The sequence below is a fragment of the Oncorhynchus tshawytscha genome, linkage group LG05 (assembly GCF_018296145.1).
Source record: "Oncorhynchus tshawytscha isolate Ot180627B linkage group LG05, Otsh_v2.0, whole genome shotgun sequence".
Lineage (NCBI taxonomy): Eukaryota > Metazoa > Chordata > Actinopteri > Salmoniformes > Salmonidae > Oncorhynchus > Oncorhynchus tshawytscha.
Window position 1 is genome coordinate 24361015 of NC_056433.1, and position 26409 is coordinate 24387423.

The following is a 26409-nucleotide window of genomic DNA, read 5'->3' on the forward strand; positions in this document are numbered from 1 at the left end:
ACCACATCCACATGAGAATAGCTATTTTCAGAGGTTAATGGAATAAACTCATGTACAAAACCCTTGAAAGTGTTGACATTTTATTATATTATTTATAAAGCACAATCAGCATAACAATTCTCCTGCATAAAAAGGATGTTCTGCAATGGTTCCACCTTCTGATGAGCAGTCTGTATTCCTTTTCCCCATACAATAAAACCAGATGACTCGTCAACAGTGACACAGAAATAAACTATTCTATAAACTACATATTGATATTGGTTCTATGAAACATGTTTCTCAAATTGTACTCAGAATGATGACAATACTGTAACAGTCAAGCTAATTGTTGTTAACTGACAATACAAATTCAATCTGGGAGGTGGCAAAAAAAAAAAACAGGGTTCAAGAGTACACACCAAACGTGACTGTATAGAGACTGTTGGAGCAATTAGATTATCGATTTCTCAATTGGTCCCGGTTGGTTTTGCGGTCCTAACAGTGGGGTGTCCACTCTACACACACCCCTCATCTACCCATCACTGTGGCCAGGAGGGCCATACGGATATACATGCCATTCTCAGCCTGCCGGAAGTAGGCAGCACGAGGATCTGTGTCCACTTCCGCACTGCAAGAGAGAGAAAGTAAACATGACGCTAAATCACTTAATTCATTAACTAGAATTTGCAAACATTAGTGAATCAAAGGAGAAATAATGAAGAGCTGCATTGTAATCAGGGAACATCCGTACCTGATCTCATTGACTCTCGGTAGAGGATGCATCACCACCATCTTCCTCTTGGCTCCAGTCATGATGTGTGGGGTAAGGATGAACTGACCGAAGCACTGGATGAAAACACATGTCCTTTAGCACTGATCAAACACTAGGGCCAGCCTCACAGGTTAGTGAAACCCCATCCTTACCGCTTTGTACTCTTCCTCTGAGGAAAACCTCTCCTTCTGGATCCTGGTAATGTAGAGCACGTCAGTGTCAGGCAGTGCCTCCTCGATGCTCTCAAACTCTTCCTGCACAGCCACAAGGACATAGGTTAGTGCTTTATGTAGTGCATACCGTGCGAAAAGGACACCTACATACTAGAAGTCCGTGCCATTGATATTTTTGATTCAGAGACATCTGTTCTTCCCCAAAATGGCCCCTGTGATCCCCCCACCTGCTTGATGCCTTTGGAGGCCACAAAGTCGATGATCTCGGAGGGCATGTGCAGGTTCTTTGGGGCGACGTAGCGCAGAGTGATCCTGTACTGGGTGAGCAGCCTGGCCAAGGAATGCACAGTGCGTCCGTGCTTCAGGTCTCCTACCATGGTGATCTACAGAGACAGAGACCAGTCAGGACATTGGCTATGTTAACTTACCAGGCAGGGGTGCCGTCACCAGGGAGCGGCTGATTAGAAATTAAAATACCCAGTCAGGTTCCAGATCTTAGTTCCGTTTCATATAAAAACACTGTCAGAACATAAAAAGCAGAGGTTTGAGGGCTCTTCTCACCGTCATGCCATTGACCGTGCCCAGCTCCTCTCTGATGGTAAACACATCCAGCAGGGCCTGAGTGGGGTGCTCCCCGACCCCGTCCCCAGCGTTGATCACTGGCTTCCGGCAATGCCTCGCTGCAGACTACAGTTGGAGATAAACATGTCAGATACAGCAAGTGCAGCTTCTCACTCAATAACTGATACAAGAGATATGCTCAGTGTTTAGGTGGTACCACTGTTGTTTCAAAGTGTTTTCTCAGAACATCTTGCCTAATGAACATGACAGGGCAAATTTAAGTGAAGTTGTAACATGGCGAATCGACACCGCTGCTCACCTCTACAGCCCCTGGCATGGGGTGTCGGAGCACCAGAACGTCAGCATAGCAGCTCATGGTCTGGACCGAGTCGGCCAGAGATTCACCCTTCTGCGACGAGGAGGTGGCCTCACAGAAATGGACCACAGAGCCGCCCAGACGCTGCATGGCCGCCGCAAACGAGCTGCTGGTGCGCGTGCTGACCTCGTAGAACATGGACGCCATCACCTTACCCTGAGAGAGTAACACACACAGGGGTCTAAGACAAATAACAGACTAGTGTACAACATCTCTCTGAGCTCAGTATTCAGGCATTTCAGGGCACACACAGCATTTCCATATTCTTACAACAGATTTACTGACCCAAGTGGCAAAACTAGTTCTATGTGATCTTTAGGCATAGACACAAACAGGTGGCAGGTGTTGCTTGTATTGTTGTCTGGATTTAATGATGTCAAGTACCATATGATGTCATTTCGAATGGGACTGGTAGATTTATTTTTAAACAGCACACCTGCTCCTATGTGTTTCATCTGAAGGACAATGGCTCATCGCACGCCAAGGGCGAGATAACCAAGAGAGAAATCAGAACTTAGTCATGCTTCCTGTTGAGGTCCTGCTGATGATTCAAACTCTGGGTGACAAATGGGCTTTATGGAACGGCCCAACTGGCTACTCTGAAATGAGTTTATTTTACCTTTATTTAACCAGGTAGGCTAGTTGAGAACAAGTTCTCATTTGCAACTGCGACCTGGCCAAGATAAAGCATAGCAGTGTGAACAGACAACAGAGTTACACATGGAGTAAACAATTAACAAGTCAATAACACAGTAGAAAAAAAAGGGGAGTCTATATACATTGTGTGCAAAAGGCATGAGGTACGCAAATAATTACAATTTTGCAGATTAACACTGGAGTGATAAATGATCAGATGGTCATGTACAGGTAGAGATATTGGTGTGCAAAAGAGCAGAAAAGTAAATAAATAAAAACAGTATGGGGATGAGGTAGGTAAAAATGGGTGGGCTATTTACCGATAGACTATGTACAGCTGCAGCGATCGGTTAGCTGCTCAGATAGCTGATGTTTGAAGTTGGTGAGCAAGATAAAAGTCTCCAACTTCAGCGATTTTTGCTATTCGTTCCAGTCACAGGCAGCAGAGTACTGGAACGAAAGGCGGCCAAATGAGGTGTTGGCTTTAGGGATGATCAGTGAGATACACCTGCCGGAGCGCGTGCTACGGATGGGTGTTGCCATCGTGACCAGTGAACTGAGATAAGGCGGAGCTTTACCTAGCATGGACTTGTAGATGACCTGGAGCCAGTGGGTCTGGCGACGAATATGTAGCGAGGGCCAGCCGACCAGAGCATACAAGTCGCAGTGGTGGGTGGTATAAGGTGCTTTCGTGACAAAACGGATGGCACTGTGATAGACTGCATCCAGTTTGCTGAGTAGAGTGTTGGAAGCCATTTTGTAGATGACATCGCCGAAGTCGAGGATTGGTAGGATAGTCAGTTTTACTAGGGTAAGTTTGGCGGCGTGAGTGAAGGAGGCTTTGTTGCGGAATAGAAAGCCACCTCTTGATTTGATTTTCGATTGGAGATGTTTGATATGAGTCTGGAAGGAGAGTTTACAGTCTAGCCAGACACCTAGGTACTTATAGATGTCCACATATTCAAGGTCGGAACCATCCAGGGTGGTGATGCTGGTCAGGCGTGCGGGTGCAGGCAGAGAACGGTTGAAAAGCATGCATTTGGTTTTACTAGCGTTTAAGACCAATTGGAGGCCACGGAAGGAGTGTTGTATGGCATTGAAGCTCGTTTGGAGGTTAGATAGCACAGTGTCCAAGGACGGGCCGGAAGTATATAGAATGGTGTCGTCTGCGTAGAGGTGGATCAGGGAATCGCCCGCAGCAAGAGCAACATCATTGATATATACAGAGAAAAGAGTCGACCCGAGGATTGAACCCTGTGGCACCCCAGACTGCCAGAGGACCGGACAGCATGCCCTCCGATTTGACACACTGAACTCTGTCTGCAAAGTAATTGGTGAACCAGGCAAGGCAGTCATCCGAGAAACCGAGGCTACTGAGTCTGCCGATAAGAATATGGTGATTGACAGAGTCGAAAGCCTTGGCAAGGTCGATGAAGACAGCTGCACAGTACTGTCTTTTATCGATGGCGGTTATGATATCGTTTAGTACCTTGAGCGTGGCTGAGGTGCACCCGTGACCAGCTCGGAAACCAGATTGCACAGCGGAGAAGGTACGGTGGGATTCGAGATGGTCAGTGACCTGTTTGTTGACTTGGCTTTCGAAGACCTTAGATAGGAAGGGCAGGATGGATATAGGTCTGTAACAGTTTGGGTCCAGGGTGTCTCCCCCTTTGAAGAGGGGGATGACTGCGGCAGCTTTCCAATCCTTGGGGATCTCAGACGATATGAAAGAGAGGTTGAACAGGTTGGCAATGGCGGCGGATAGTTTCAGAAATAGGGGGTCCAGATTGTCAAGCCCAGCTGATTTGTACGGGTCCAGGTTTTGCAGCGCTTCCAGAACATCTGCTATCTGGACTTGGGTAAAGGAGAACCTGGAGAGGCTTGGGCGAGTAGCTGCGGGGGGTGCGGAGCTGTTGGCCGAGGTTGGAGTAGCCAGGCGGAAGGCATGGCCAGCTGTTGAGAAATGCTTGAAGTTTTCAATAATCATGGATTTATCGGTGGTGACCGTGTTACCTAGCCTCAGTGCAGTGGGCAGCTGGGAGGAGGTGCTCTTGTTCTCCATGGACTTCAGTGTCCCAGAAACACAGGAGTTTCTCTCCTGCAATTTCTAGCTTGTCTGAGTATTACTAGGAATGTACACATTTCCCTTTCAAGACGATTCAATAACCATCTAGATACATGGGCTCCGATACGTTTTAGTGTGAAACGAGTTGGAGCGATTCGGATTGATTAAAAGAACAAGTCAATGCACTAACATTTGTTGCATAAACACACATTTTACATTGTAATAATCAGCTGCTGATGGAGCTTGTGTGTGTAAATAACATGTCTATAGTGTACGTACTATGTAGACACCTGATCTGAGCCATAAGAGAGACCAGGCATCTATCAGATAAGGGGGGGGGGGTAGCCTGTTTTTGTCCCCCCCCCCTACTTTGGTTACACCAACCAGTAGTTAACTCATCATTTTTGCAGATTGGGTTTAAACTGCTAATGTACCCATATTTATAGTTTACGAAAACATGCTCTTTCCATGACACTGACCAGGTGAACGCTATGATCCTTTGACTCACTTGTTCATGATCCTTTGACATCACTTGTTCATCATACATACATACATAACTTCGGCATTCATCCCCATCACAAAATCTAAATGGTTTTGACCACTTTGATGAGCTTCCTTTCTCCCGCTTTGGCCATGCAGTGCACCTCGCAGTGATTGCTGTCCTTATGAAATGATCAAAAAAATGTTTTTTTTTAAAACAAAAAACAAACACTGCATGTTTAAAGCAAAAACTATTGCCAATGGTGAACCTGAAAATCTATTGAAAGCCCCATTCAGCAGGTAGCCTACAGCTAGTTGTTTCGGGTAGCCTACTTTTATTCCGGTAAAACACCAATTTCAAAAGCACACAGATAACAATAATCTAGCAAATTACCTAAATTGTCACTTAATAAAGCCTAATATCCCACAAGCTACTTTATCATTTGAATGCGGACGGTGCTGCGCAGATGTGAAAGGTCAGGAACAGGCCGCCTACCTCACATTGGTCAGCGTGCAAAGCAGGGCAGTTTGACTAAGCTCCAATATTCCCTGGGGTTGTTTGGAATTCAAATTGACTTGAATATCAATGACCGTCACAGTGCCTTCAGAAAGTATGCATACCCCTAGACTTATTCCACGTTGTACATTACAGCCTGAATTCAAAATTGATTAAACCAATTTCGCTCTCACCCATCTACACACAATACCCCATAATGACAGTGAAACATAAAACATTCCTTACCCCAGAATACTTCACCTGGTGACTATCCGAGAGAATAAAGAAAAAAGGAGCACCGTTGCTGCATAAATCCGATATATTTATTGACGGGACAAGCAAGCAAACAGGCTTACGTTTTCAGGATGAATTGCCTTCAAGGCTCTGATTTTTAAGTCCCTCAGTTGAGCACCCGATTTTCCCTTTGTTTCAAGCTGGGCTGAAGTGCATCTCGTATACGTTGTTGACAGTAAATTATGATTATTTTTTATACGTTTGCTAATTTAACGAAAGTGAAATCTCACAAGTTCACACACCCCTGACGCAATACTTGTAGAAGCACCTTTGGCAGCAATTACAGTAGAGTCTTTCTGGATAAGTCTGTAAGAGCTTTCTCCACACATGGAGTGGCAAGCATTTGCCCATTATTCTTATACAAATTCTTCAAGCTCTGTAAAATTGGTTGTTGATCATTGCTAGACAACCAGTTTCATGCAGATTCAAGTCCAAACTAACTCTGCCACTCAAGAACATTCACTTTCTTCTTGGTATACAACTCCAGTGTATATTTGGCCTTGTGTTGTAGGTTATTGTCCCGCTGAATTAAATCTCCCAGTGTTGGGTTGAAAGCAGATTTAACCAGGTTTTCCTCTAGGATTTTGCCTGGGCTTAGCTCCATTCAGTTTCTTTAGCCTAAAAAACTCCCTAGTCCTTAACGATTACAAGCATACCCATAACATGATGCAGCCACCATTATGCTTGAAAATATGGAGGGGTACTCAATGTGTAGTATTTACCCCAAAATAACACTTTGTATTCTGGGTAAAAAGTCCATTTTTGTCACAATTTTTTGCAGTATTACCTTTAGAGCCTTGTTGCAAACTGGATGCATGTTTTGGAATATTTTTTATTCTGTACAGGTTTCCTTTTCATTCTGTCAATTGGGTTAGTGTTGTGGAGTAACTACAATGTTGTTCTCGAACCGTTTTAAAATCACCATTGGCCTCATGGTGAAATCCCTGAGCGGTTTCCTTCCTCTCCAACAACTGAGTTACGAAGGACGCCTGTATCTTTGTAGTGACTTGGTTACACCATCCAAAGTGTAATTAATAACTTCACCATGCCAAGGGATATTCAATGCCTGCTTAAAAAAAAAAAAAAAAAGGTTACCCCTCTACCATTCTTTGCGAGGCATTGGAAAATCTCCCTTGTCTTTATGGCTGAATCCGTGTTTGAAATTCACTGCTCGACTGAGGGACCTTACAGATAATTGTATGTGTGGGGTACAGAGATGGAGGTAGTCACTCAAAAATCACTTATTGCACATAGAACGAGTCCATGCAACGTATGACTAGTTAAGCACATTTTTACCCCTGAACTTGGTCTTGCCATAACAAAGGAGTCGAATACTTATGGAATCAAAACAGTTCAGTTTAATATTTAACTAATGTGTAAAATGTTACAAAATATTCCACTTTGACATGGGGCATTGTGTGTAGGCCAGTAACAAACAAAAAAAAATCTAAATGACTCCATTTTAAATTCCGGATTTAAACAACAAAATGTGGAACAAGTGGAGTGAATACTTTCTGAAGGCAACGTACATGCGTAGTTCGACACTGAAGGAGAGGACACACAAAAGACGAGGTATTTTCATGAAAGTAGAAAGAGATGAGTAGGGCTGTTGCAGTGACCGTATTATGGCCACAGTAAAATTCATGGTAATCTCCTTTTATGCACTCTGGACATGCTTTGGTAGTCCCCAAAATGCTAACGATCATCCGGTCCTAATGCCGGTACTCAGGGCTCTGTTGTCCCTCTAAAAATGAAAATCAATCTAAACAGTAGGCCTATCGTAGTGTATAAAAAAAAAAAATAAAAAAAAATAAAATAAAAAAAACTCAACTCACTGATCAATTTGGAGGTTGAAACAGTATAAAACATGTTGTTTTAAAGCCTAACAATGAAATGGACAGCAATTTCTAAGGTGATGATTAATTCAAAAACACCCACATGCTTAGAGCTTCTGCATAGGCTTATGAGCCCAAACACTGACCAAAAAACTGAATTAAAATGTTATACAAAACATAACCTACCACATTAGGTATGGCAGATAAACAAAACTGATTTAAGAGGTCTTTGCTACATAATTGGTCTAGCCTATACTACAAAATTAAACAAATGTAAGTAATGACCATTGAGTGTAGACTGTGTAACCCATGCTGGACATACCGGTTACCTTATGCAAGGCTCAAAATGTCTATCAATGAGTCTGGGAGAGAACGTAAAGCCCTAGGCGATGTGGTTGGTTCATCGATTGTGCAGGGCGGCTTACAGTTAGTCACTAATTGTAGGCTTTGTATTTTATTTGAAATATCCTAATACAGAGTTCGGGTGGAATATCACTTGTTGGGGCAGTGAGAGATTGTTCCTTAAAGGTGGTTGATGCTTAGAATGAATAAGTGCTCTAATTTTTAGCACATGCTCCTATTTGAAAATGGGCCATTCTAAATCAAATGTTACATAGTACAGACAAGATTAAATTGAGAATAGTCTGATGAGTGAAAATATGATCCCTTGAGAACAGCTGTGCAGCCTGAAGCAAGGAACAGAGCACAAGCCTTTTTGCTACCTTCTCAGATCAATAGCCTACAGTCGCACCATGCAGCCCATGTGTGTTTTGATTTCTAAGACTTTAATGTTTGTATCATTCACAACTGAAGTTGCCAAATAACTCTAAATCTAGTATTTAGGACCTGTTTCAAATGATCACTTTCATGCTCAAGATAGCAACTGCACATATGGAGTGGTTCTCTAACGGGGAACAATATCCTTTATTTTATTCAGTCAAATTAAATTGTTCTCACTATAAAAATCATGGCACAGGACTTCAGCTTATCTTGTCAGCTAAATGAACAAGTCTAGAGCCTATAGCATGGAGCATAGCCAGATAACGTCGGCCTACAGTAGGCCGACTCATATTCTGTTCTCCTGAAATACTTTTTCTTCGTCTCAATGTTTCTTTAGACCCGACTAACATAAATAATGGATTTATTGTGATGTTGAACAACATTTTAATATACACTAAATAATGTAGTCCCAAAGGCACGCAACGGCTTGCATGTGTGGAGGCTAAACATGTTAATGTAAATTAATGGCAGACTTTTGCATGATAATAACCGGCTGACAAAATTGCCACAGCACTAAAAATGAGTAAAACTCAGCGATCAGCGATTCTGATTCAGAATCAGTGATTCGGAATCAGCGTTTGAATTGTTTTCCTGACCGATGCGTGCTACATTTGGATTGGTTTGGGGTCCGCAGACCAATGCAGCCGTATTCCCCCCAAATTTGAACCAGGGACCGATGTGCACCAGTAAAATCGGTACATCCCTAAGTATTACCGCACGGTCATTCTTAACATTAGAGTTTGAAAAAAAACACTTACCTTCAGGATGTCCAGGGTTCTCTCTTTCTGAATCATCAGGCGAAGAGTATGGGCCACATTAAACAAGTGAGAAATCTGAAATAGATACAAATTTTAGATTTGTTTTCCCCATTCGCAACAGCTAGTCTTACTGGGGTCCACCATAACAAAAAATATATTAAGACAAAATATTTTACAATTTCCATAAATGTAAAAGCACATATGTACTTCAGGAAATCTTTCCCTGGCCATTTATGTGGAGTACCTGTTCCTTGCTGAACTGCCTGACAGAGAGGACGTGTTGTCCCACTAGGGGGTGCAGTAGGGGGGAGGTCTGGAGGTGGGTCAGGGTCTGGGTCTGCCCTACCGCTACCCCCAACCCTGCCTCAGCCCGGGGGGACAGGACCCTGGCCAGGGGAGGGGGATGGCTGGAGCCATCCCCAGCTGCGGGGGCCATCTCTGGGAACAGAGAAACAGCAAACACTTCAAATACCACAGGAGAAATCTAACGTGTGTTAATATTCATTAGTTCAGCAGCATCTCCTAAAAGGACTGCAGTTGTTTCCATTTCCTGATGCGTGACCAACAAAAGCACTGATTACACCATATTTCAAAGTAAGTTTGTCCCTTTTTCCTTTCGAAATGGTCCAAGCGTTAGGAAAGCAGTGCGCTCCAAGCAAAGCGACATGGATAGTGCAGCAACTAATTGGAAGGAATGTAAATTACAACCGCTCTACAACCAATCATGCAATGCAATACAAGTGTCCAAAGAAACTACCAGTATAACTCCATTGAAATGCATTGCCAGAATTACACCAAAGCAGCCGCAAAAATGGCACATCTAGACAAGAGGTTAGTATTAGGCATAACAGCAGCGCTGCGCTAAAACAAGCTTCAAACCTTCTCTTAATTCTTCAAATGCTCTTCTTAATGCTCTTTCCCTTGAATCTTCAGCTGTTTAGAATATCATGACAGAGTTAGAACACAAGTGTTAGAGACAATACAAAACTAGTCATTTAGACAATACTATAGCAATTAGCCAGTATACTGACATGAAACGCTAATATCATTTGGGTTATTAATACATTTGCGATTGTGGCATTGAGCATAATTTCATCTGGCCATTGTTTCTTACAAAGACAGTGACGTGAATCAAACGTTAATCAACAACTCATCATTCATTTCAAACTGAAATCATCTGATAGTGGCTGTGTGTGAAGTGTCTTGTTAATGGGTGAAGAAAGAACATAGCAAATGGCCGACTAAAAGATCTTAAGCATCAGAGAGCTGTAGGTGGACCAATATAAACTCATCAAAAAAAGAAAGGTCCTCTCACTGTCAACTGCGTTAACGTTCAGCAAGCTCAACATGTGTAAATATTTGTATGAACACAAGAGTCAGACAAACTGAACAAGTTCCACAGACGTGACTAACATAAATGGAATAATGTGTCCCTGAACAAAGGGAGGGAGGTCAAAATCAACAGTCACTTTCTAGTGTGGCCACCAGCTGCATCAAGTAGTGCAGTGCATCTCCTCCTCATGGACTGCACCAGATTTGCCAGTTCTTGCTGTGAGATGTTACCACAGTCTTCCACCAAGGCACCTGCAAGTTCCTGGACATTTCTGGAGGGAATGGCCCTAGCCCTCACCCTCCGATCCAACAGGTCCCAGACCTGTCCTCAATGGGATTGAGATCCGGGCTCTTTGCTGGCCATGACAGAATACGGACATTCCTGTCTTGCAGGAAATCACGCACAGAATGAGCAGTATGGCATTGTCATGCTGGAGGGTCATGTCAGGATGAGCCTGCAGGAAGGGTACCACATGAGGGAGGAGGATGTCTTCCCTGTAACACACAGCATTGAGATTCCCTGCAATGACAAGCTCAGTCCGATGATGCTGTGACACACCATCTCAATCCTGCTCTAGAGTACAGGCCTCTATGTGACGTTCATTCCCTTGACGATAAACGCGAATCCGACCATCACCCCTGGTGAGTCAAAACCATGAATCGTCAGTGAAGAGCACTTTTTGCCAGTCCTGTCTGGTCCAGCGAAGGTGGGTTTGTACCCACAGGCAACGTTGTTGCCGGAGATGTCTGGTGAGGACCTGCCTACAAGCCCTCAGTCCAGCCTCTCTCAGCCTATTGCGGACAGTCTGGGCACTGATGGAGGGATTGTACGTTCCTGGTGTAACTCGGGCAGTTGTTGCCATCCTGTACCTGTCCCGCAGGTGTGATGTTCAGATCCTGTGCAGGTGTTGTTACATGTGGTCTGCCATTGCGAGGACGATCAGCTGTCTGTCTTGTCTCAGGCATCTCACAGTACAGACATTGCAATTTATTGCCCTGGCCATTTCTGCTATCCTCACGCCTCATTGCAGCACGCTGATGAGCAGGGACCCTGGGCATCTGTGTTTTTCAGTGTCAGTAGAAAGGACACTAAAGAGGCCTAAGTTTTCATAACTGTAACCTTAATTGCGTACCATCTGTAAGCTGTTAGTGTCTTAACGACAGTTCCACAGGTGCATGTTCATTACTTGTTATGGGTCATTGAACAAGCATGGGAAACAGTGTTTAACCTTTTGCGTGTAGGGGGCAGTATGTTTGTTTTTGGCTAAAAAACATAACCATTTGAAACTGCCTATTTCTCAGCCCCAGAAACTAGAAGATGCATATAATTGTCAGATTAGGATAGAAAACACTAAAGTTTCCAAAACTGGCAAAATATTGTCTGTGAGTATAACAGAACTGATATTGCAGGCGAAAGCCTGAGGAAAATCCAATTAGGAAGTGCCTCTTATTTTGAAACCTCTGTTCCTATGCAAGCCTTTCCTCTATTTAAAGGGATATCAACTAGATTCCTTTTTCTATGACTTCCCTAAGGTGTCAGTCTTTAGACAGTTTCGGGCTTTTATTTTGAAAAATGAGCGTGAAGGATCACATTGCCTAAGTGGATAGGTGAGGGCTCTGAGTTTTTGCGCAACTAAGTAAAGCAGCCATTGTTCCTCCCACGGTTATTGAAAAACCACACTCTGTTGATATATATCTTAAAAACATGAGGATTGATTATAAAAAAATTTGACATGTTTCTGTGGACATTATGGATATCATTTGGAATATACGTCTGCGTTGTCGTGACCGCTCTTTCCGAACACAACGCAACAAACAAACGTTGGTATTTTGGGTATAAAAACCATCTTTATGGAACATTTGTTGTGTAACGGAGTCTCGTGTGTGAAAACAACCGAAAATCAAAGGTAACCGATTAACTTGATTGCTTTTCTGATTTTCGTGACCAAGCTTCCTGATGCTAGGTGTACATGTTATGCTATGCTATCAATAAACTTACAAACGCTTGGATTGCTTTCGCTGTAAAGCATAATTTCAAATCTGAGACAGGAGGATTAACAAAAGGCTAAACTGTGTTTTGCAATATTGCACTTGTGATTTCATGAATATTATTTTTTTTAGTAATATTATTTGACTGTTGCGCTATGCTATTGAGCGGTTGCTGATGGAAATGATCCCGCTAACGGGATGGGTAGCGTCAAGAAGTTAGACCCTTTACAATGAAGATCTGTGAAGTTATTTGGATTTTATGAATTATCTTTGAAAGACAGGGTCCTGAAAAAGGGACGTTTATTTTTTTGCTGAGTTTACTTAGAGCTCTCATTTAAAAATAAGCAAATGTACTCCTCTTAGTACTAATTGACCATACTGCCTACAGTAGAGAAACGCAAATGATTTGCTTTATCATAAAACACTTTATATACAGTGCGCTTAAATCACATGATCAGTAGGTTCATAGATGCAGACTAAAAGGTTTACCAACGAAATCCAAGCGCCATTTTGTGTGTATTGTCCTAAAACCTGTAGATGGACACAGTGAATATCCAATTTATTGAAACAGACATTCACAAAGCACTTTGCCAAAACAAGCAGGCGCTCAGCTGTGTAAGACAAACTATTGAGGCAACTTCAGTTAAGTGACAACCAGGCTCTGGGGGAGAGAAGGGGATGTGGGAGTTGTAGTACCTGGTGTAACGCCCGGGTCAGACGACCTGTGGATACGGGGTGGGAGCATGTAGCGGCCATCCCCAGCGGAGCGGCGAGGGCTCGGGGCACGGGTACGGATGCCCTCACACGGCGAGGTCAGCCGCGGGTGCTCTGGGGTCTACCACACAATAGCCAATGCCTGTCACGGCCAATGCCTGCTAGTATGCTACATCACATAACTGTAGGTTGAATAGCAGCACACTTATGTGAAAGGGCAGAACAGAAATGGGTGGGACTGTACCGGTTGGACTTCTTTCACCGGCTCAGGGGGCTGGGTGGGGATGGGTGCAGGCCAAGTCTTCACATCCTCTCCATAACCAGGAGGGACCAGCACTTGTCCGTCGATGTAGGCCACCTCTCCTCTGAGAACCACTCTGCGGACCTTGCCCTTCACCTTCATGCCTTCGAAAGGCGTCCACTTGGACTTGGTGAACTGCATGTGTTTGGGGATGACCCACTCCTGCTCCAGGTCCACCTGGTGGGAGACAGCAGGTCTTTAGACATCAAGAATGGTCTTGAAAAGCCAGTCCCTTCAACCCCTCTTTGTATTTCAATGTGGTAACCCAAGGAGAATAAATCCTTGCCATGATGACCAATTTACATGGAAAAACACCTATTGCTGTGTGTCTGTAGCTACCTCTACATAAGTGTTGTCCTGTGCGGGTAGGGAGAAGATCTTGCGAGGGTTGTCGTACAAGCGCTTGATGATATCGTCGACGGTGAGGCGCCCGTCGCTGACGGCGGTGAGGAGGAGAGGCAGCATGGTCTCCAGGCCAGGGTAGCCTGGGGGGGGCTTCTCGGAATTCTTTTCCTCCACTGAATGGGGGGCTGTTAGCCAAAACATACAGAAATATTATCAAGGCTGTTGTATGCCAACATAGTTACAAGTTGAGTATATAAAAAATAAATAATAACTGAAGCAGTATGTTGAAGGTAGGGGTTAATGGAGCCCTCCTCACCGTGGTCGGTTGCGAAGCAGTCAATGATGTCCATGTGTTCCCAGAGGGCCTCCATGTCCTCCCGGGTTCCCAGCATGGGGCGTACCTGCGCCCGGCCATCCCCGATGTCCGCCACGTTCTCCTCACACAGGAAGAGGTGATGGGGCGCCACCTCACACGTCACCTGGATGCCTTTCTGCTTGGCCACGCGGATGATCAGAATCTGGGGAAGGATGGAATAGATGCCAACCGTTACTCAGCAAATTCATTACAAACTATCCTGTGTCTGTTCTGGTCTGTTTCTGGCTCATAATGAATCATTTCAAATGGCATAGATCACACTTCTGTAGGCAAAGTCTTATTTTAGAACATAAGAGCAGTGCTATATCCTTTGTCTTGTACTTACTACTGTGGGGTCTTGCAGTTGATCTTAAATGAAAGGAATCGGTGATGACTCCTTCCAAAAAACAACTAAAAGGTTACTTACTGTGTGCCTTGGTTGACACCTCATTCCCTCTGGAGACTATGAATGGGCCACGTGGCAGTGCTTCATCTGTATGTATGTGATGTTCCAGGTGGCCATCTTACCTCCTCCTTCTTGGCCACGTGGCAGATATGAACAGCTCTCTGGTAGAGCTGGGCCACCATCAAGATGGCTGCCACCGTCTGCTTCTCTGCGTGAGCCACGATTGGTAGGTGCTTGGGCCATTTCTCAAAGTGCTAGTTCACAGAAAGAGAAAGTACTGTTCAGATCAACAGAAACACTTCCGAATGATATCAATCAAAGACGTCATTCAGTCAGTTGATTAGTCTCCTACTTCCATCCAAACTGAGACATTGTCCATCTTCAGAGTGGAGTAGGTGTCGTTCAGATACATCTTCAGCCCAGCGGCGGAGCTGGCAATGGATGGTAAGACAGCAGCATTGTCTGAAGCTGCCCCGACATAGAGGGCATAGTCACAGCGACACCCTGCCTTGGCAAGCTGAGCGGACAAAACATTGGATCAACAGTGAGTGAGTAAACCTTTAAGTACCGCATTGGTTGATAATTTTTATTTTTTTTTAAACAGGCATCATTTCATGTCTGAAACATACTTATTTGTAATATTCAGTGGCGAATGTCTTAAATGACCATGTATGCTCTCATTACCTTCTGGACCATGGTGAGAGAGCTGAGGTCGATGATGGCGGGTGCCGTGTTGGGCATGGCACACACCATGGTGATGCCCCCTGCTAGGGCAGCCGCTGTGCCCGAGGAGAAGTCCTCCTTGTGAGTGGCACCCGGCTCCCGCAGGTGGACGTGCACATCTATCAGACCTGGCAGAGGGGACTCAATTAGAACTGTTTAGAAACCCTGCAGTTCCACAGCTTGACTGAAGTAGCCATCATGTATTGCCTGAATACAGGAAGAAAGCAGGGGGATTGTTTTTTTTAAGTTAACAGCCATTTTTTAGTCACAGCCCAAGCTTAGGGTGCTTTACTGCTTACCAGGCAGGCGAATCAACTTCTGTGACGTCATACAGTCCACGTGAGTCTTGACGGGCGGAAAGCCTCCAACCAGACGCAGTGCCTACAAATCACAGCAGCACACAATTCAAATCAGGATAGTCAGCAATCAATCATCGCTAGCTCAAAAAAAAAAGACTAACATCTCATCACACAAAATCACCTCATCTGCATATTGTTTCTCTTTTTGCTCTTTTTCACCTCAGTATCTCTACTTGCACATCTGCACATCTATCACTCCAGTTTTAATGCTAAATAGTAATTATTTCACCTTTATGGCCTATTGATTGCCTTACCTTTCTACTCTTCTACATTTGCACACTGTACATATATTTTTCTATTGTGTTATTGACTGTGTGTAACTCTTGTTTTTGTAGCACTGCTTTGCATTATCTAGGCCAGGTCGCAGTTGTAAATGAGAACTTGTTCTCAACTGGCCTACCTGGTTAAATATAGGTGAAATAAAAAACGAATCTACCTGGAAAAATAGCTTGGTGCACTTGATGTCAATGATGAGGGGGACTGAGTAGTCGATGGCCATGCGGCGGGTGCGGTAACCTTTGGTTACAAAGGAGGAGAGGCGTCGGCCTCCAGAGTTCCTCATGGAGAGGTTGATGACCATGTCAAAGTGGTGGTCCTCCAGGTATTCCAAGATGTTCCTCTGCTTGTCCTTGTTGGGGCAGTCGCTCTCCTCTTCCTCAAACGGCCAGTCCACTGCCATCACCTGAAGGGTGAGGGGATTCAGTTTAATTCAGGAAGTAACTAAAGAATGTGAACTGAAAATTGCTCAATCTTTCCTGGAAATTATGTAAAGGGTATTTTTTTTTAATATACTTTGTTGAGAAGTGGATACGCTCCCACTTAAACTAGATGTGATGTACCTTGACTCCGTGCTCAGTGTAGAAGTCAGCGGTCCCCAGACTGGCATACAGGTCATAGCCTAGACTCTCCAGAGCCTGTACAGTAGGCAGTAGCTCACTCTTGTTCTAGAAACAAGGAACATTTATGTAGCGCTAGCCTCAAAATGAATTTCCTTGAAAATTAGCAATAGATGCATACATATCTCATTGTAGTCACCTTATAACTGCCAATGGAGAGCAAAATGTTCTTCTTGGGGATCTTGAAGCCTGTGCTGAGCATGGCCTTCAGGTAGGCCTCGTATCTGTTCTCTCCAAAGCAGGCCACCTCCCCAGTGCTGGTCATCTCTACCCCCAGAACCACATCAGCCCCAGCCAGGCGAGAGAACGAGAACTGGGGGACCTGAGAGAGAGAGACACACAAGATTAAGATGTGCAAGTAAAACAGACAGGAAAGTAGAAATTCATTAATGTGATGCAGGTCAACTGTGTTTTAAGTACAAATGTGTTCCATTATTTAAACAATTGTTTGCACTGAATTAGGCTAATCTTAAAACACTTAAAATGAACTTATAGCAACATTTTAATAAAAGTGCTTTAAGATAATTGTGTTTGTGCATTATTTTTTATACTGGTTTTAAGAGAAAAATGTCTAGCCCCCTGCAAATAGCCTTCTTCAAATCTGGACCCCGTAAGACTATTGTTGAAAGTCACTAGTGGAGGTAATTAAAACTTGGGTGTTTAATGGTTGTTGACTTGTCTGCGCCGTTACCTTGACGCCCACGATGCCCACTCCTTTCATCAGGCCCACAGGCTCCACCTCTTCTCCCATGATGACACGTGTTGCCAGGGCGACCAGATCCACTCCCAGTGTCTTCGAGACGAACGGGAAGGAGCGGGAGACTCGGACGTTGCACTCGATCACCTTCAGCTGGTCATCCTGTCCAGAAAACACACTCGTTGCAATTAAAGGCAACAGGTGGCCAGCCATTGGAAATTCCGCAGAGACCAGAAAACTTGATTGACTCGTTGTGGTTGATTATCGGTTTGACTCGTTATTGATCGTCAACCTCTGATTTGAAACTCCAAAACATCCTTTAGAAAGACTACCTTAGCGATGAGTTGCAGGTTGAAGGGCCCGGTGACCTGCAGCTCCTGGCCGATGGCGTGGACGATCATCTTGATGCGCTCCATGGTCTTCTGGTTGATATCCTGGGCGGGCGTGACCAGGGTGGCGTCCCCAGAGTGCACCCCAGCGTTCTCCACATGCTCTGACACAGCGATGGCCATCACCACACCGTCACATGCCACCGCATCCACGTCTATCTCCTGAAACAGAGACACCAGTCAGGTCCAAACTAGAGGCTCACTGGATATTTAAAAAAGGTTGTCTACTTTTTTTACACATTGAAAATAAAATGTAATTTATATTTAAGTGAATTATCCTTTTAATGACAAAAGCAGTAGGGCATTGCAATCTGTGTAGGCAAGCAATTACTGAGTCATACCTTGGCCTCCTGGATGAACTTGGAGATTACCACAGGGTATTCCTTGGACACGGCCACAGCGCTGCTCAGGTACTTCTCCAGGTCGCTGTCTGTGTACGCCACGTTCATGGCTGCTCCGCTCAGAACGTAGGAGGGACGCACCAGACACGGGTAGCCCACGGTCTCACAGAACTTCATGGCCGACTGGGAGGGGAGGATACAATATTACATCAAATTCACAATTTACATCTACCTTGAGATCAAAACAATAGCATTGCTCATCAACAACCAAGGCATCTTCATTACTGGTTTGAAATTCAAACAGATTAGAAGCAGTGTTCTGTGTTAACTCGAAATGACACAACGACAAGGTTCCAGTTTCAAAGTTTACTATACCATATGAACACACTACCAGGTAGCCATTACACTCAAGGCTAGGTCCATCAACGACAAGACTCCCTGTGCAGGCGCACTCTTGACTGAGTGATAGCCCCGCAATAACAGAAATACAGGGATACTTAAAACATGAACTTAACATTCTGTGCTTACCTCAATCGCTGTGAGTTCCTTCCACAGGGGCTGACTGATGCCGATGGTGTCCAGCATGCGGGAGAACTTGAACCTGTTCTCAGCAGAGTCGATGAACTCCGGGGAGGTGCCCAGGATGCGACACTGCTGCCTGTGGAGGGACATGGCGATGTTGTTGGGCAGCTGGCCCCCCATGGACAGGATTACTCCCTCTGGGTTCTCCATCTCATAGATGTCCATAACAACCTGGAGGAAGAGAGGAGACAATGGAGCTACATGTTCATGCATAATACCATGCATTAAATAGGGTATGGAGGTGTAGAGGGCCTTTGTTTATGAGATAAAAGCATTAGATCAAGTAAGTTAGGACCTTTGAACGTTGGCGATTGCTATATATTGTATGAAGAAAAACTACAAAATAAAATGTTTGAAAGAAAGTGAGTTACGACCATGCCATCAGTCGAGCATTCTTACCTCAAAGGAGATCTCATCGAAGTAGAGACGGTCACACATGTCGTAGTCTGTGCTGACAGTCTCTGGGTTATAGTTCACCATGATGGTTTTATAGCCCATCTTGGGGGGGAGAGACAGCAAATCATGTCATTATCAATATTATTATTATTATTATTATTATTATTATTATTATTAAGAGCTCTTCTGTAAAAAGTATAAATAGTCATACCTTCCTGAGTTCCATGATGCAGCCCACAGCACACCAGTCAAACTCCACACTGCTGCCAATGCGGTAAACGCCGGAGCCGATCACCATTACATGGGGCTCGCTGAAGCCCAGGTCGCTCTCTGTTCCGTTATAGGTCAGGTACAGGTAGTTGGTCTGGGCTGGCCACTCTGCTGCCACAGTGTCGATCTGCTTCACCACCGGCAAGATGCACCAATCACGTCGCAGCTTCCTCATCGCCAGCTCCGTGCTGGAGAGAGTTGCAGGGTCAAAGGTCAGACAAGTTCATTTTAAAAAAGACATTTCAAATCAATCAAGCCCTTCTCAGACAAATGCCTCGATGTCGTCAACTGAAGAACACAATGCTTAAGGGAACTGAAACTAGGCACACAGAACATGACCCAACTGCGTCCCGACTTGCCATCGTATCATCACTGAAGAATCAAGTCAAGTTTTGTCAACAGCAATCTTGATCCTACTTTTTATAGGTTATATGAGATTTTCTTCATGTAACAGACTCCACTATTAATGTTTTGAAACGCGTGCGAATAGCAGGCTACCATTCTGACAACACAGTACCTTACCTCTGCACAGCCAGGGCGATCTGTTTGTCTGAGAAGCCCAGTTGCTTGGCTTTCCTCATCACCTCCAGAGGCATGGCGCTCTCGTCCTGGTTGTACGACTCCAGCACCTTCTCATGGTCCGCGATGTTCTTCATCTTGTGGAGAAACCAGCGGTCGATCTTGGTCAGGTCGTACAGGCGGTCCACTGTGTAGCCCGCCCTCAGAGCAGCCGCCAGCACAAAGATACGCTTGTCTGTCGGGGTCTGCAGCTCCTGTAAGACCAAAGGACAGTCATGTCTGAACAGTTCACATAAAAAGGAAGCCAAGAGGGAAAAATGTGCTGACTGAGCTTACCTCGTCAGACACTGGTTTGATGGTGTGGTCAAAGCCCACACAGTTCTCATCCACCATCCGTAGAGCCTTCTGGAAGGCTTCCTCAAAGCTGCGGCCGATTGCCATCACCTCTCCTACAAGGTCAGACAAGTAGATTAATCAACAAATTCCTTTGTGTAAACCTGCAATGCCACTAAGTGGTAGAATCATCTGCCTCTATAGATAAGGCACTGTGCTGCTCCCAAATCAGATTAATAAACACATCAGTGCGCGTCCTCTTACCCACGCTCTTCATGGAGCTGCCTATCTTGGTGCTGACACGGAGGAACTTGCTGAGATCCCAGCGAGGGACCTTCACCACACAGTAGTCCAGACTGGGCTCAAAGTTAGCCGTGGTCTGGCCGGTCACAGAGTTCCTGGACAAGTGCAGAATCATTACCATGACCAGTTAGAACCTTGGTATTAGTAGATAAATTGACAAATTAAATTCTTAACCTGACTTTAATCCAAACTCACTTGAGGACAGGTAGAGGGATGCCCAGTCCCAGCTTGGCAGCCACGTAGGCCAAAGGATATCCTGTAGCTTTACTGGCCAGAGCTGAGCTCCGAGACAGACGGGCATTCACCTCAATGATGTAGTACTGGAGCACAGAAACACCCATTTAGATTGCTATACGGAATAAATATTATTGTAAAAATATCAGAACATGCTTCAGAGGTTTAACACTAGTATAAAATCTCAGAAAATTATTCACAATGTCAGTATGGACTATTACCTGTTCAGACTCCGGGTTGAGGGCGTACTGGATGTTACACTCTCCCACGATGCCCAGGTGTCGGATGACCTTGATGGCGGTGTCCCTCAACATGTTGTACTCGTAGTCGTTGAGCGTCTGACTGGGCGCCACCACAATCGACTCCCCAGTGTGGATACCCAGAGGGTCAATGTTCTCCATGTTACATACCTACAGCACAGATGAACACACACACAACACTTTAATCACAATCGATCTTGCGTCTCCATTGATAAGGAGGCTTCACACAAACTACGATGTATAATCTATAGCTGTAATACAGTCAAATGCATAATAACATGGTACTTCCATAGTAATATATACTTTCTTAAAATGATCCTTAATACAGTCGGATGCATAGTATCGTCCCTCTACTTACGGTAATACAGTTGTCGTAGGCGTCTCTGACCACTTCATACTCGATCTCCTTCCAGCCCTTCAGGGACTTGTCCACTAGGACCTGGGAGGTGTGGGCGAAGGCAGAGGTCACCAGAGAGGACAACTCCTCACTGTTATTGGCGAAGCCAGAGCCCAGTCCGCCCAGGGCAAAGGCAGAGCGCACCAGGACAGGGTAGCCTAGACGCTCTGCAGCCGCCACCGCCTACAACACAGAATAAAATACACAGCAAAAGCCCACAGTAGTCAAACATTAAGATGGTTCTAATCCACGAATAAAGTGACAATCAAGAAAATAATAGTATAGATTCAGTATGAGTCAATGTGTGTGTGAGGGAGTGAGACATTTGTCCCAAGCCCCTCTCCTTACCTGCTCCACAGACAGAGCAGCCTCGCTGGGCGCCACGTGTTCACTGATCTCCTCCATCTTCTCCACAAAGATCTTCCTGTCCTCAGTCATCTCGATGGAGGCCACTGGTGTCCCCAGCACACGCACCGCATACTTCTCCAGGACACCCCTTTTGGTCAGCTCCACCCCACAGTTCAGAGCAGTCTGCCCCCCGAAGGTCAGGAGGACCCCGTCTGGACGCTCATTCTTTATCACCTGGACAGAGGAAATTGAGCAGATGGTCAGTTCTCACTCATTGACTGAACGACCAAATATCAATAACAACTTGTGGGACAAAATGGCTCCTTCTCTACTATCAGTTCTGAGTATATGAGCGTTTTAATGCACACGCTCTGCTGAGCACTCATCTGAAATGACTGGATGGCGGCGCAGGGAGCGATGTCCTTCCTTACCTCAGTGACGTACTCTGGGGTGAGAGGTAGGAAGTAAACCTTGTCAGCCAGTCCCTTGGAGGTCTGAACCGTGGCGATGTTGGGGTTGATGAGCACAGTCTGAATGTTCTCCTCCTTCAATGCTTTTATGGCCTTGGAGGGGTGGACATAGACGACTGTCTGATTAGTTCAAGTACTGTTAAATTAGAGAGAACCAACACTGAATTATACGGCTCATTGTATTTGCTGTTAGTCTTCACTGGTGTTGGCAGTTTGTCTCACCTGAGAGCCAGAGTAATCAAACTCCCCAGCCTGTCCGATGGAGAGGCCCCCAGAGCCCAGGATCAGGACCTTGCGTGGCCGAACAAACTCTTCCGGCTTGGGAGACCCAGGGTAGGTCAGGTGCTCCGTCAGTCTCTGCTTCACTGCAGGGAGGGAGAGAGGGCCGTTACTATAGCCTATAACTGGAATACAGAGGTAAGGAGGGTTGAGGAGATGAACGCACATCTAACCTGGTTTGCCACTCTTGCCCTCCTTGTGGTCTCTAACAGTGTCCAGAAACACATCAAACAGACTGACCAGGTCAGTGGGGCCTGCCATGTGTTCTGGGTGGAACTGGACACTGAAATGACACAGGTAAAAAAATATCTGGTTATCAATTTCCTGTATCATGGAGGGTCATTTAGTTGACTACCATTTTTTCCAATGAAACAAGTTGAAAGGCTGGAAGCAGCACAAGAGTTTGTAGTTGTACCTGAATAGGTGTTTGGTGTTGTGCACAATGCCCTCACTGGTCTGGTCATTGGCGTTGGTGAAGAGCACATCCCAGCCCTGAGGCAGGGTGAGAGGGTCCACAGAAAAGCCATGGTTCTGAGATGTGATGAAACAGCGATCCGTGCCCTTGTGGATGCAGGGTTGGTTATGGCCACGATTTCCATACCTAAAAACAGTTGTTTTAGTCTAATTCTATTCTTTAATGGCCTATATTTTACAGAATCCTTACTTGACACAAACACTGCAAAGGTCTTACTATTAACCCAGTGAACTGTTCTGTTCCCACCCACTGACTGTACAGCTGCATGGCCAAACATTCCAGAGGGACAAAAGGAAGCTGGCATCTCATCTGGCCTTGGACAAACAGAACGCTAACAAAGTAACAATCCCAGGAGTCTTACCAAAACAAACCAGGCCTTTCCAGCACCTCAGCAATGCACTAGGCTGCATCCAGACTGCTGCGCTAAGCAGAAAAGCTCATTTCACACCAGAATGCTCCCAGATAAATAAAGAGGGGCCCTGGGAAGCACTGACATTGAGGAGGTGGCCAAATAACAGCACCAATAGCCAGCACCACTGGCTGTCCTCATTGAAGCAAAACAAAGAAAGTAAGCAGAACTTAAGAGCTGAGGCAGAGAGAGAGTGACACCAATCACAACTAAGATTTAGTACTCTGTACAAACTTCATTTTGTAGGTTTTTGCTCCGATGACAAGGGAGAGAAGCTGGTGGCCCAGGCAGATTCCAAACACAGGCTTGGGGTTATCCACACACACCACCTTCCTCACATTGTTTATGGTCTCCTTACAGAACTGGGGGTCCCCAGGGCCGTTGCTTATGAATAGCCCATCAAAATCTGAAAAGGACCACATCTTCGTCAGCATAGCCACAACAAATATTACAATACTAACTATTGCACAATAGAACTTCATAATTGAATGGCTGAAACACAACTTTGCAGGTCAGAAGCTCAAAGGTAAAGATCAATGCAGGTGAGAGAAGAGGGAAAACAATGGAACAGGGAGTGATGGTACAGTGTCTCTGTGAATCGTATATGAAACCCAGTGCTGTGACTAACCTGTGCTGTCCAGTGGGTGATCCCAGGGCACCACAGTGACACAGGCCCCTCTCTGACACAGGCAGCGGATCTGGTTGTACTTAATGCCACAGTCTACTGCTGTGATCCTGACAGTACCACTGGGGTTGAACACCAGGGGCTCCTGCTCAACACAGACAGGGCACGTATTAGTTCTGATAAGCCTCTGCTTATCTACTGTGGTGAGAGACAAAACATTCGACTTTTCACAGACTTGGAACGTGATCAGCGTTAAGTAATCCACACAAAACCACTGGCATTCGATTGAGGACGTTTTAGGATCTAAACACACACAAAAAAAAAGTATGACGGGACCAAACTTAAAACAGCACTGCCTTACCTTCATGGACACCTCCTTGACCAGGTTCCTCTGGTCAGGGTTGTCCAATGGAACGTTGGCCTCCGACGTTCCGTCCACAACAAGCTTCCCCAGCATGGTTCCCTTCTCACGGATCTTCTTGGTCAGACTGCGGGTGTCAACTCCTACAGTATCAAAGCAAGCGCATCAACTACAACCTCTATTGTAGACACTACTGCAAACAGCACCACATCAAAACAGATTCAGACAACATTTGATCCAGTACCAGGATGTACCGAATGTTAACTCTACTGACCCTCTAGGCCGGGGATGCCCTGCTCTTTGAGCCACTGGTCCAGAGACATGGCTGAGCTCCAGTGGCTGGGGTTCTGGGAGACCTCTCCGACGATGAGGGCTGCAGCGTGGATCTTAGAAGACTCAAACCACTGAGGGGAAACAGAATAGAACATTACAGTCAAACAGGCGCTTGGGGTCAATATATTTATTTTCTCCACCTAGTATTTATGTTGGGACGCTTCTGTGAAGCATCCCAACAGCCAACTCCACCCACCTTGCTGAGTCCAAAGTCACCCTCCTCATCCTGGGGTATGCCATAATTGCCCTGCAGAGGGTAGGTGAGGGTGAGAATCTGACACCTGTAGGACGGGTCAGTCAGGGCCTCTGGGTAGCCCACCATGCCTGTCTGGAACACTGCAAAACAAACAATCATCTGGAATCATCATGTCAACTTTCCAGTTTTCATAGCAAAGTGTACATCAGTGAAAAGTGCTACATTTCAGGATTGGCACATTTAGAAAGGTGATGATACTGGAACTTTAGACATTTGCACTTCAGCAAAAACCTTATTGGCTAAACTAAACTTAATTTGTAGGGGAGCATAACATCTAATTACCCAATTTTTCAGTAATTCTAATGAGAGAAATGGATCTTACAATCTAAATGGATGCTAGATACATAAGCATTACAATGTATGGGACATGGTACAGCAACAAATACTTTATAGGGCATAGGCAAAACATGTTCATAAATAGGTCAAACCGAGTTGCGCCACAGACCGAAATAGGGCTGAAGGAAGAAGTCAATAGGTCATGGTAGGGCCCTGTGATTTTCGCAATCATGTGGCATGCATGGATTCTAACCCTTATTTAAAACTTCATCAAACTGTCCCCTTTTCTTTTATGTCAGATGGTCCAGCACCATTCTCAGACAATTGCTTAAATGTTGGGTGTAATTCAAATTTCTGAATAAAGGTTTAAAATACAGGATACAATCTTAATGTCACATCATTGCGCAAAAAAAAAACAAGGACCACGTGACAACTCGTCAAATAGTATGTTCTGCTTGGGAAGATACGCTGTAAAGACCGCACCAAAGGGGAAACTCGAACATTTCGCGCGAAACCGAAGACGGTTGGGTGAAGAGCTGCTTTTAGCTATAAAATTTGACTTTGTGGTAACATATAGCCATCAGTCAGAATAAAAAAGATGATATCATTATATTAAACTGAGCTAGTTATACAGATGTTGCGAATCAATGGGCCAATTTGCCTTCTCATAAAATACGACTTACCAACTTCACCAGACACCGACGCATTTGCCCCGAAAAGGCGTCCCTTGAAGGTGGTCCCATCTTCTAAAATCAGGGTTGCCATTTTTTTTAAATAAAAAATGTCAATACTGTAATTGTGCAGAATGAACGCAATTTTTGATTCAATTATGGAAAGCAATAATCAGCTTTTTGGTCTGATGGATGCTTCAGTTCCGCAATGCTTGCCCACGTGAAACACGTTGGTCAGATGCTAATGAGGATGCAAGAGCAAAACAAATAATAATAATTGAAAATTGACTATGTTAAAACTAAGACAAATTATGTTATTTTCAAACAAAAGAATGCGTTAAATATGTCGAAATGTTGTATTTCGAAAGCTGAACGTTGGATCCACACTGCTCAGCACGCCGCCTTAGCAGTGTGGAACTTTTTCAGCGTCCTCGCCGTGGTTACATAGAGCGTAAAAACGAGCGTAAGCACGTTTAAGGAGGGCACAATCTCAAAGGGCTGGCTTTTGTGCCTTTGAAGACTGGCACCCAGAATCATGGCACTTAAGACATGCTGTTTGT

At 44.9% G+C, this 26409-nt stretch overlaps 1 protein-coding gene and 1 pseudogene across 3 annotated transcripts; both read right to left on the reverse strand.

Moving 5' to 3' along the window:
- Window positions 1–63: 63 nt before the first annotated feature.
- Window positions 64–26295, reverse strand: LOC112250349 (CAD protein). 3 transcript variants are annotated; one of them, XM_024420426.2, is made up of 44 exons: window positions 25862–26295; window positions 24843–24982; window positions 24588–24717; window positions 24314–24456; window positions 23956–24097; window positions 23562–23733; window positions 22859–23044; window positions 22617–22726; window positions 22387–22529; window positions 22126–22257; window positions 21695–21928; window positions 21308–21529; window positions 20911–21099; window positions 20651–20775; window positions 20417–20550; window positions 20156–20268; window positions 19823–20073; window positions 19242–19488; window positions 19034–19132; window positions 18581–18805; window positions 18053–18235; window positions 17655–17873; window positions 17317–17484; window positions 16765–16947; window positions 16569–16673; window positions 16166–16411; window positions 15670–15751; window positions 15332–15498; window positions 15000–15164; window positions 14770–14901; window positions 14203–14404; window positions 13881–14071; window positions 13485–13718; window positions 13223–13361; window positions 13016–13057; window positions 10085–10138; window positions 9450–9643; window positions 9206–9280; window positions 1805–2017; window positions 1486–1611; window positions 1152–1307; window positions 904–1005; window positions 731–825; window positions 64–607 (listed from the first exon to the last, which is right to left on the reverse strand). In XM_024420426.2, exons 1-44 carry the CDS (start codon window positions 25941–25943, stop codon window positions 508–510), a joined length of 6792 nt encoding a protein of 2263 aa, XP_024276194.1. In that variant the 5' UTR covers window positions 25944–26295; the 3' UTR covers window positions 64–507. The 3 variants fall into 3 exon arrangements, with proteins under 3 accessions (XP_024276194.1, XP_024276195.1, XP_024276196.1); XM_024420427.2 differs by lacking the exon at window positions 13016–13057 and having other exon boundaries at window positions 25862–26294; XM_024420428.2 differs by lacking the exons at window positions 10085–10138; window positions 13016–13057.
- LOC112251879 lies at window positions 19558–19678 on the reverse strand (annotated as a pseudogene).
- Window positions 26296–26409: the final 114 nt, after the last annotated feature.

What these genes read in the sequence shown, in the direction of transcription:
- LOC112250349 (XM_024420426.2), bottom strand. Translation starts at nt 25,943, where the DNA reads ATGGCAACCCTGATTTTAGAAGATGGGACCACCTTCAAGGGACGCCTT. An exon ending in GGGCATCCCCGGCCTAGAGG is followed by an intron (nt 24,457 to 24,587) that starts GTCAGTAGAGTT and finishes TTGATACTGTAG; the next exon opens with GAGTTGACACCCGCAGTCTG. An exon ending in GAAGTTGATTCGCCTGCCTG is followed by an intron (nt 15,499 to 15,669) that starts GTAAGCAGTAAA and finishes CCCCTCTGCCAG; the next exon opens with GTCTGATAGATGTGCACGTC.